At 38.9% G+C, this 11,569-nt stretch overlaps 1 protein-coding gene across 13 annotated transcripts in view; it reads right to left on the bottom strand.

The window, feature by feature from the left end:
* Positions 1-9,862: 9,862 nt before the first annotated feature.
* LOC147620109 (Nucleotide-diphospho-sugar transferases superfamily protein) overlaps positions 9,863-11,569 on the bottom strand; it is a 76,149-nt gene continuing 74,442 nt past the window's right edge. For 10 of the 13 annotated variants that reach the window (XM_086772283.1, XM_086772287.1, XM_086772288.1 and 7 more), the window contains one exon: positions 9,863-10,426. In XM_086772283.1, the coding sequence (XP_086628409.1) occupies positions 10,277-10,426 (150 nt within the window). In that variant the 3' untranslated portion in view covers positions 9,863-10,276. Of the gene's footprint in view, positions 10,427-10,578; positions 11,549-11,569 lie in introns of those variants that run through there. The other 3 variants (XM_086772292.1, XM_086772291.1, XM_086772286.1) reach the window with 2 other exon arrangements.

The raw sequence follows: 11,569 nt of genomic DNA, 5'->3' as shown, positions 1-11,569 counted from the left end.
TGTGCAGTATCCCGCATCTTAGGTTGTTGCCTTAGTAGTTTGACTCTATGGTCCCTTAACTCCAATAGGGATAATCCTAAACATCTCTGATGCCTCCAATGCATCCACCCATGACAAGGCCCCAAACCCCTCCCTAAAGAGACAACAGTAGCATCTGTGTACCTCATAATAAACTAGGCATCTAAGTATGCATAATGCTCTTTAAACTATATCCCCGCAATACTACATAGCTTGCATATACTTGTATGTCTTGTGGGATGCTCTTTGCTCTTTTCTCTCCCTATCTTAATCTGAGTGTGCAATGGCACCCTCAACTAAGCAATGGCAATCCTCATGGAATTGGACATGGGTTTGTGGACATAAATGGGCCTCTTAATGAAACCATCCCCAATGACCCTCAAGAAATGCTCTCTATATGACTCAAGTTTCGAGGAAATCTCGACCACGAGGATATCATGTCCAGTCTATATGAAGTCTAGCAAGATCTAGATGGATAATGATGCAGTTGATCCCTTGCTCCATAAGAGATTAAGGAAGGGGAAGTCCAAGTTATAATTAAAGGGGGGAAGGTGGTCCATTCCAAAGTCATGTGACTTAAACCAACAAGTGAGTGATGCATGCATACTAAAAAGTTCTATGACCCTCCTATACTAGCTATGTAGAGGACTCCAAGACTAATCATGGGAGGCAATCTATATGTAGTGTTGTGTAGATGTGTTGTATGTATGTGATAACCAATAATAAGGCATATGGCACTTATGGATTACTTCTGATCATGCGTGAGAGAATCATAACCTGTAGTCTCTCGACTCTCCCGCTAGTCCTACTATCCCAGGTCTAAGAGAGGTGGCACTGATGGTTTACTTATGATCATACATGAGAGAATCATAACCTATAGTATCTCAACTCTCCCGCTAGTCCTACTATCCCAGGTCTAAGAGAGGTGGCACTGATGGTTTACTTATGATCATACATGAGAGAATCATAACCTATAGTCTCTCAACTCTCCTGCTAGTCCTACTATCTCAGGTCTAAGAGAGGTGGCACTGATGGTTTACTTATGATCATACATGAGAGAATCATAACCTATAGTCTCTCAACTCTCCTGCTAGTCCTACTATCTCAGGTCTAACAGAGGTGACACTGATGGTTTACTTTTGATCATGCATGAGAGCATTATTACCTATAATCTCTCCACTCTCTCACTAGTTCTTGTCTCCCATGTTTGGGAGAGGTGGCACTGATGGTTTAGTCCTGATCATGTGTGAGAGCCTCATAACCTACAATCTCTCCTCTCCCACTAGTATTCCTCTCCTAAGTCTCGGCCCCAAAAAGATGCCCCATATATCATTGTTGGGTGGGACCAAAGTATCAACAAATAACTAGCATTTGGTACTAGGTTCCTAGTGTTTGTTAAAGTGAGATTGAAAACATTCTCTCCAAATAACCACCATTTAGTGCTACTCGAAATGTTCCTTGAAGTGGGCTTGAAAATATACTCTCTCCAAATGAGCATGGGCAACATAACCCTACACGAAATGTGCCTAGGTAATCTAGTGTATCATAAAAATCACATCAATGAAAGTGATCCTCCCTTTCACACAAGGATAGCGACCAATGGTGTTTTACTCTAGGAGGGGTCAAGGCTTTCACATAAGGAAAGGGACAAGGTGTTTGTGTTCCAAGAGGGGTCAGGGATTTCATACAAAGATAGGGACCAATGGTGTTTCTGTTCTAGGAGGGGTAAGGCTTTCACACAAGGGTAGGGACTAATGTGGTGGATCTATGTGCAAAGTGCAAAGTTCCTTGTGGTCATTGGTGGCTCTACCATTGTGTAGCTTTAATAGTGCTTTGGTGATATCATTGGCAATGATGAAAAGGCTATTAGCGGAGGTAGGTGGGGGATGTTGGATAAATCAAGGGGGGACTCATTCGGTATATCTCTCCCACATATAAGTGGTGTATATAAGTCTCCCATATGAGAGGGCGAGTGATAGGTGTGGGTGTCTTTTATTCCTCCAAAAAGTGCCATGCATTTGAGAGTGCATCTGAGATGCCTTTACTAAAAAAGAGTTACTGTGATTCTAATTCGTGTTTTTCCTCTTCTTTTGATATGCGAGGCAATAAAAATCTCTCGCATTTCACATGAAGAGATTTATTTGAAAGGAGACTGGATGGAGAGATCCATCCAGGCTCCTTTTCCTATAGGAGATGATATCATGTGACTCAACACTCATCATCACACCACTCGTTCTGAGGCTGTGAGCCCACCAATCGAAGGTTTGGTAGAGTAGAGCAAAGGGTGTATGGGAGTTGTGTTGTGATAGATGAGAGTGATGAAGGTCAGTAGTATAAGTGATCATACTAGAGTGAGTCTCAAGGTCTGGTGAAAGTGAATATGGGTGAAGCTAGACATTGGGGGATCTTGGGTGTGTGGCAATAGGGGGCAAGATATGGTGAAATCCATGTATGTGTGATCTTGCCAACAACATGTGGTGGTGGGATGGTATGCTGCATAAGAGTAGAAGACCCAATCAAGTAATCCATAGTGCTTGAGCAGCTCTTGTGGGGGTGGAAGGAGGTAAGGCTATCGAAGGCAGGCTAATGGGATATTATCCCATGGTAGATCAATAACTCATGCATGGCTCCCATGTCCAAGAAACTCTTGCCATAGCTAGTGATGTCCCTAGTGTCATGTGATGACTATTCTAGCCCCAACTCCATAGGGTCTATGTTTGCAAGCATAATTTAGTATGCATGGAAGTCATACATTTACACATGCCTTGGATGTCTGTGCATTGTAGTTCCCAATAGGAGGATATCTCCCTGCTGGGTGAAATCCACAATGTTTGCAAATAAAGGGGCATATGGTGACTATCTATCTTGCAACAAACCCCATGTATAAGCAAATGTCTTTGGTGGGGACATAACATACTATAATACTTGCAAATAACTATCCATCTTGTAACAAATTCCATGCATCAGTAGACATCTTTGGTGGGAAATAACATATTACAATGTGTAATATCTTGGAGCTAGCTGGGCTAAGTGCATCCACATAAACATATCCAAATAAAATGGTCGTCTCCTCATTCCACCTGACACGGCCAAAAATGGCCTATAAGACCCGATACATAAATGAAGACCATGAAGGACTTATTCTAAATCTGTAGTCCAAAAAACAAAACAAAAAAAGAAACTCCAAACCAAACTAATAAAGAAATCATAGTGTTCATCTCCTATGTCACTATAAGATGCAACATTTACACTATTGCTAGACTAGAGGTCGTTGGATGTTGTTACTTGTGGAGGAGTTGGTTTCGGGTGGTGAAAATTTTGGATAAGACCTTTTCCATCATTGAAAATAGCCCATTTCATTACTTGGACGTTTGATGCTTTTTAACTTTAGTTGTGTTGGGGTGAGCTCTTCTATAATCCATACTTTAGTACCCTTTAGTTTCCCTTACTTAAGGACATCCACCTTGTTGGCTCTAGTGTCATAAAAGTAAGGACACCGTGATCAGGTTTGAAATTTGCAACCCAACCATAGACTTGAAAGTTTTTAAAATTGAAGGCCTAGGTGCTATCTTGGCCTGGCCAATATTAAGAAAAATTTGTTTTTATGGCCTTTATTTGCAAGCTTCTTTTTAGTGGTAGCCATCACATGAAGGCTAAAATAGCTTTAATGCCCATTGGAGCCTTCAAGTTTCAGGCGCATAATCGTGATGATTAGTAATTGTCCCAAACTTTACTCTAGCCGACCCTTTCCATTGGATTTCTAGGCCTCCTCGAATTCAATAATCCCATAATGTGATATTTTTTCGGCTTCCACGAATTTTGAGTGGAGAGATAATTTGGTTGCTTATATGCTACCAACTTTCTCTTGCAAGTCTTTCCTCGTTCATGTCTTCCTTTTAGTTCACGTCTTCCTTTATTATGGCAATAATCTCCTCTTCGTTTTGGCTATCTAGAGTCAGCTTGTTTCTAAGGTTGTGACTCTCTCTTTCAATCATGTGATTACCTTTAGCAAGCATTATGTTAGCTTGTTTAGCTCAGCTTCTGCGATATTTTTAATCTCTATTGTTTACCCATGTGAACCTCATCTGAAATTTAAGAAAACCTTAGAGATAATTTGTTTGATGCATTTTTTTCAATGGACCCTGGTGTACTAGAGCAAATGATGTGTTGGCTGCTGCTCACTATTAGGGGGGGGGAGAGAGAGAGAGAGAGAGAGAGAGAGAGTAAGTAGGGTGGGAGATCAACATGGATTCTGAAGTGATTTGTTTGATTGTAATCAAGATCAACACGGATTTTGGAAGTGATGGTTAAAGATGATGATTTGCTTTATTACAATCAAGACCCTTCTTGTTGCTTTCTCTTCCTAAACACACACACACACACACACACACACACACACACACACACACACACACACACACTCTCTCTCTCTCTCTCTCTCTCTCTCTCTCTCTCTCTCTCTCTCTCTCTCTCTCTCTCTCTCTCTCTCTCTCTCTCTCTCTCCCATGCCTTCATAAAACATCCACCCTATAAATCTTTATGTATCCATGCACCTTCATGTGTGCACGTGTGCATGTGTGTATACAAGTAATAACCAAAGAAAAGGAGAGGAGACTTTGTATTAACTCTTAGATCTCTGTGTGTGTGTGTGTGTGTGTGTGTGTGTACTAACAAAAGAAAAGTAGACGTGACATTGTATTTTTTAAATATATCTAAAAAAACAATATGGAACCTCTTTTTTCTTTCATAACATTCCATCAAGCAATGTAGCCCACTTATTGATGGGGATCACATCATTTAAGAGGCCTTATTAGCTGACCAAGGGCATCACAAAGGCCTTTATTTCTTTAGCATATGCATGCCATGTTGGCCAACATGGGACATGTGATGCTCCATTTGTAAAACAATTTCTGTTCGAAAATATGAGCTAAGATTTATGTCCAAACTATTTAGATTTTGTGTCTAGAGTGGTTAATTAGACTTAAACACGTGTGGGTAAAGTTTGTTTGTGTCTAGAGTGGTTAATTAGACTTAAAAATGTGTGGGTAAAGTTTGTTTGTGCCGAAACCTCGCAAAACTTATTTGGTTTTTTGGTTCGTTTTTTTACAGTTCATCAGAATTCCACTATTTATTAAGCCCTAGGTATATGGAGGAACGCTAATGTAACCAAGAAGAAGCTATTACTCTTCTAGTTCTTTTATTCTTTACAGTCCTAAATCATTACTTAAAACAATCACACGACATTATAAACAATAGCAAAGAGTTAATATTAATGCATAAAAGGAAGAACTCTCTAAAGGGACAACAAATTGCCCATGTGCTTCCCCTTGTAGTGATATGGAAACTATGTGCAATGAGGATCTTCAAGGGTCCTCCTCAAATTATATCTGCTATTAACTAATAAGAAACATTACATTTGGCGTATGTGTGTATAAGTGAAATTAGAAATGCAACCCACTACTAGCCACTTCAAAGAATTGAGAGAAATAAAAGGAAGAGGAGCAAAGTGCGAAATTACACAACTCATGAGAAAAAAATAGCTACACATACATGTATGTATGTATGTATTGTGTGTGTGTGTGTGTGTGTGTGTGTGTGTGTCTTTGAAACTAGATGTGTGTCAAGTAGGAAAATTCCACACATCAACTTTATAGATAGTCTCTATACCTATAACAATCCAACACCAAATTTAAAAAACGTGTTAGTAGAGGGGAGGTAGGTATTAACAAGATTCTACACTTCTTTGTTGATATCACTAAAGCTAAATGTTTCCACGCAAAGAGACTATCAATAACATGTGTAGAGTCTTGTTGATACATGCAACCATCCAACACCAAATAAAAAAATGTGTTAGTAAAGGGGAGGCAAGTATTAACAAGACTCTACACTTATTGTTGATAGTCTCTATACTTGCACAACCATCCAACACTAAATTAAAAAATGTGTTGGTAGAGGGGAGGTAGGTAATCAACAACACTCTACACTTATTATTGATATCACTAAGGCTTAGCATATGGAGTTTAAAAGAATGTAGGATATAATAAGCTATGCAAAGTGAGGAGGGTAAAAAATAGTGAAACTATAAATATCAAGCCAATGAATCTTGAAAAAATTTACATATGATCTAGAATTGGAAATGAAAAATCATTATAAAAACTTGATTATTAAGAACAATGACACTTGAAAAGCATGGAATCGAAAGAGTGTATTTTGAAAGGCATGGCTATGAGAAACCTGAGAGAGCTTGTAAAAAGCATGATAAGTCATAGGAATAAAAAAAACAAACAAATCCATTTAAACCATTGAGCTATGAGCAATAATTCTATGTGAGTCAAGGTTAGAAAAAATAAAAGGACTTTATTAAAAAATATCATTCTAAGGGTTTTCATAAATGTGAAGGCCTTTATGATGAAGTGAAGACCTTGAAAATCATTTTTCTTACCTAAAGTTTATTATAAATAAGAGGTTCAGTTAGTGAGTATAATCATTTATAAATGTATGTATATATCTATAAATGAATATATATATAAGTTTAGTAGATTTGAGTGTGTGTGTGTGTGTGTGTGTGTGTGTGTGTGTGTGTGTGTGTGAGAGAGAGAGAGAGAGAGAGAGAGAGAGAGAGAGAGAAGTTCAAGATGAGAAAAACAAGTGTAGTGTGTGAATTAAAGCTAAGAATGATTAAATATGAAGAGAAAGGGGAAAGATGGAGTTGCTTAAGTACAAAGAGTATGCTAGGAGGGAAAAACAATTGTAGTGTGTGATGCGTGTGAATTAAAGCTAAGAATGATTAAATATTAATAGAAAGGGACAAGATGGAGTAGATTAAGCATACAGAGTATGCTAGTTTGGAGCCACATCATAGGGTAGATGAGTCTTGTACTCATCCATGCATCTTGCATCACAACGATTGATACTTGTTACTGCGCCAAACCAAACAAAATAGATGATCACATATGGTCTCGCTAAAGATGCTTTTACACATATTCAACACCTTAGAAAGCTCCATGAGCTAAATAAAATCAAGAGAGATGAATTTTGGCAAGTTTACACCCATAGCACATGTATATAATGAGATACTCCTATCAAGATGAGCCTCTACAAATTTCCTAATAGTGGTGGTGGTAATTGGGTTAATCAAGATGCTAAGATGTGCAAGGAATAGTTTGTCACTCACATGCACTAAGAATCTTTATGGGTTGGTGTCAAAACCTTTGGTCTTAGGTAGATGTTAACTCTCTCTATACAAATGACCAAAGTCATTTTGGCAAGACCATAAAAGGGCCAATTTATTTTAGCAAAAGTCAGGTGGTGGAAACTTTCAAGTGTAAAAAAGTAGAAGTCTAACTGTGTACCACAAAAGAGGCAAAGTGCAATAGGGCACACTAAGCATTTGAAATTATAGGGATCAAACTTTTGAAGAAATTTTTACCTTGACACTTTAGTCATACTAGTGCTACTTTGTTAAGCAGATGTATGAGAATGTAGGAGGAGGTCTTAATATATGCAATTTTTGGTGGGAATTTTTAGATGACATTCTTTAAACATCATAATATATACTATTCAAAGTAGTTTCTTCCAAAAAGGGGAAGTAAACGACTAAATGAGCCTTCTTATTTGGTAGGTGTGGTGCATTGCATAGAGCATGGCAACGGAAATGCCTTTTTTTTGGGGGGGGGGGGGGGGTATTGGATGAGCATTGTATGAATGTAGCAACAACAAAATTGTCGAGCAATTATTCTCCAAGCACCATACTTCCTCATCTTACTTGTCACATGAGTAGTGGCTTAACACATGCCTTTTAAGTACTAATGTTTCAACAAGGCTAACTTGTAAGTACCAAGCTTTGAATAAGAACAAGGCTAGATATTATTAGTCAACCTCAAACTTGGTGGCTTAAGGCCTAAATTTTTTAAGTGGCTACCATAATGTAAGCCCTAAAATTATTAGTGGCTATCATATTGTAAGGCCTAAAAGTATCAAGTGTAAAATTCCACCATCTTAACAAGTAAAATAAAGGTTTTTGTTGGCCTACAATTCACTTCTCAAAACAATGGTGTTCTCTCTCCTTCTATGTATCTATCCCATGCACCCATTTCTCGTGTAACTACCCTTATGTACCCATCACTCTTTTGTTAAAAACTAGATAGGAAGTGATCTCAAGCTTATAATTGTTTTAGTTGAATGGAAATGTGCCACCTATCCATCACACTTTATTTTTAATCACTTGATAGTTATTTTCCATATATTAGAAACTATCTATGTTGCTATGCCACTTATTACACTTGTTCCTTGTGATGTGCATGATTTTTCATATCATGAAAGGTCCTAAGGGAAATTCAAAATGATAAAGACGACTATGATAAGAAATATCTTGTTCATTCCATTTAGTATAATAACATTGGATGGGGATTGATTTTTTTAAAAATGTATCATGTACCTTTACATTGTTACTTGATCTTTATTGAGCTAGGGAGTTCACCTTGCCTTGTAGTTGAACTTTCATATTATGTGATTGGAAGTTGACCATTATGTACTTTTGGAATGAAAACTAAATAAACAAGGAGTACAATGTATTGCATATTGCACTTAGGAACATTCTATTAATCTGATTTATTGATTTCTTCCTCCCTCCACATAATGTCATCCCTTACTCCCACGCCTTCCCCCTCCTTTTCTATGCTTTCTCTTCTTCATCTCCCATGTCTAAGAACTAACCCCCCACCCCTCTTTTTCTACCCTTTAGCTTCTTCATCTCACATGTCTAAGGGCTAAGCCCCATCCTTTTCTAAACGTATGCATGATTAGAATTGAAGGCACATAACAAGAATCCTTTGCACACACGAGAGAGAGAGAGAGAGAGAGAGAGAGAGAGAGGAGAGAGAGAGAGAGAGAGAGAGAGAGAGAGAGACCATAAGGTCTATGAAACAAAGAGTTACAAAGTTTATTACACACACCATGTCTAATGTTGGTGTGCCATTACTATCCACATCCATAAGGTCACATACACCCACTGCTAGGGGAGGATGGTTCCGATGTTGAAGTATATTTTGGATTTGGAGCTGTTGCATAGAAGGGCCTCTCCTCTAACGTCGAGGTCGTCGAGTTGGATTTGGCAAGCCCCCTTAAAAGTAACTCCCCATGGGTGTGTGTTCATAATAAGGCGCTCATGGGTGTGCTTGGGCTAAAAATCCTATATATATATATATATATAGATATAGAGAGAGAGAGAGAGAGAGAGAGAGAGAGAGAGACGTGTATTACCATCTTTGAGGAATCAAAATGGCCCATCAAACTAATTATGATACTTGACGAGTGTGATTATTACGATGAGAAATGCAAAAGGCATCCCCTATGCCATTAACAAAGATTAATGTAAGTGAAAGATGGAAGGTGAACATGCACACTACATGATATGCATCCAAGGAGCATAGGCCTAGGATCACACCATTCTTTGATCCCCACTAGATTATAAGATTAGAGGCAAATTTGACTCCCTATTTAGAGAGACCACATTTGGTCCTCTTTGTTTAATCATACTATAAAAACTAGATGTGTGTGGCACTATTTTGGCATAAATCACTAATTCACAAGGGGATGGAGGTTGCGAGGAGAACACACCCAATTTCCCCAACACTTGTTAGAGCATTCCATGCAAGGAGATGCTAATGCACAGTGAGACACGACAGTTGATAGACCCCATCAAACAACAACTGAGGTGTGCTAATTGACATGTTTTTTATTAGCCAAAGATTATCGCCCTTTCCTCACTTTCAATCCCGTGCAAAAGTAGTAAACAAAAAGACTCACCAAGTCTACTTTTACAAGCTAAGCTGCTGACATGGACTTCACCCAACCTTTGTGAAATTCATAATGAGATACTACAATTTCTATCTCAAACCTAAACTGTATGATTTGAGGCATTAAGATTTTTGTATATGCCACCTTAGAAATGCAAGCCAAAGATAGGTATCTTGCTTGATCTACAAGCAGAATTGTTGGTGAGATACTAAGGTTTCTCATACCCAATCCAAATAGAGCTGAAATAACTTGCTTGAGATAGTGTGCTAGTCATAAGTAGCTTTGCTGCCTTAAGTTAACATCATTGTGACTCTAAATATCTTGACTAAGTATACAATCACAGAATATGCTGAAAAGAATGCACCCTACTTAGCCTATGACTGCAACCAACAATGCTGGACAAAAAGTGAAAAAAAAGGGGGGCTATTCAAGCCAAATTCTAATGCAAGGAACCACAAAATTAGTATGATTCCGCTCTTGAAATTCTCACCATCTTCCTGAGCTGCTCTGATGGTCGATGCAAGAACTTTTGCCAAGAACTTCTTGGTGTGTAAGATGTCCTTGGTGAAGCTTCTGACTTGTTGCTTGTGTCATTGTTTTTCCTATCTATCTACAAACAACATTTATCTCAGCTTTTCGCCCATAGCTAAAAGTACGTTCTTTTTATTACAAACAGAAGAATGATGCCTCTATATTTTCTCAGTACAGCTACCTCCTTCCAAGCAGATCAATGACCAAAACCAATCAAAATTAAGTTAGTTACTTCAAAGCTAGAATCTATTTACTTCAGGATCTATGAGTGCATTTTTGAAGTAATGTCTTGAGGCTATGCTTGAGCTCTGGTAATATGCCACTGAGGATTAGGTGAGGGAGCTGGAGATGGAGGGATTTATCATTAATATGGGAAGGGCAGGGCAGTGAACTGTGAATTGTTATGGGGTTAATTAATGATTCCATAAAAGTAAGGGTATTAATAGGGGCAATGAGCCTAAATAGATGAGTGACTTGCACACGACCAGTGATGAGCATCAACCTGTGGCTTGGCAAACCCAATAGTAGCTATCCTCGTAAAATTGTGGTTGCTTAAAGGCCAGGTAGTCCAGGATCTATTGACCTGACACTCCTATGTATACTCCACTCCAATCTCCAAGTGCTCCGGAGTGGTGTGGGGCTGTCAAGCATACGGCAACTTGGGTTGGTGAGTTTATGACCATAATCCCTACTTCTAATACATGCTTATTTGGTGCATTCATGTGGTTGGTAGCTTTTGATGCAAGTTAAGTAGAAGGTGGTTGTAGCACAAAACCCTCTACACCACTTCAGGTCTGGCTTCAATGCAGAACCAACAAGCAACTGAGTGGCAAGTTATTGAACATCATTGGCAAGAGTCGCCACTGATTCCCCCTCATCCTGGACAATGATGTGAGTTGCCCTAGAGGGAGATATCACTGCTGCAAATTCTTGACAGATCCCACTGTTACGGACCTCAGCCTCCTCATTGTATGAGACACCTCAAGCTAATGCCACTGAGGTGGTGCTTTGCCAGTGAGGTGGATCTTCTCAAGGGTGGCTAACTGAGCAGCAAGGTCTGCTACGGGGGCACCACCAACAACAGGTACAAACCAGCCTACTAGGTGGAAAGCTGAGAAGCTGTTGCTTTTTCTTCAGCCTGTTCTTTTTCTCAACGCTGACAATGAGCTTTAATGGTGACTGAAATAGAACCATGCTAAATCTGCACAAGGAAGAGAAGCAC

The sequence above is a fragment of the Cibotium barometz genome, chromosome 32, assembly GCF_041138505.1.
Source record: "Cibotium barometz isolate CiBa-2024 chromosome 32, ASM4113850v1, whole genome shotgun sequence".
NCBI classification, from domain to species: domain Eukaryota; kingdom Viridiplantae; phylum Streptophyta; class Polypodiopsida; order Cyatheales; family Cibotiaceae; genus Cibotium; species Cibotium barometz.
The sequence above is the reverse complement of the archived record's forward strand: the minus strand, read 5'-3'. Positions and strand labels throughout refer to the sequence as shown.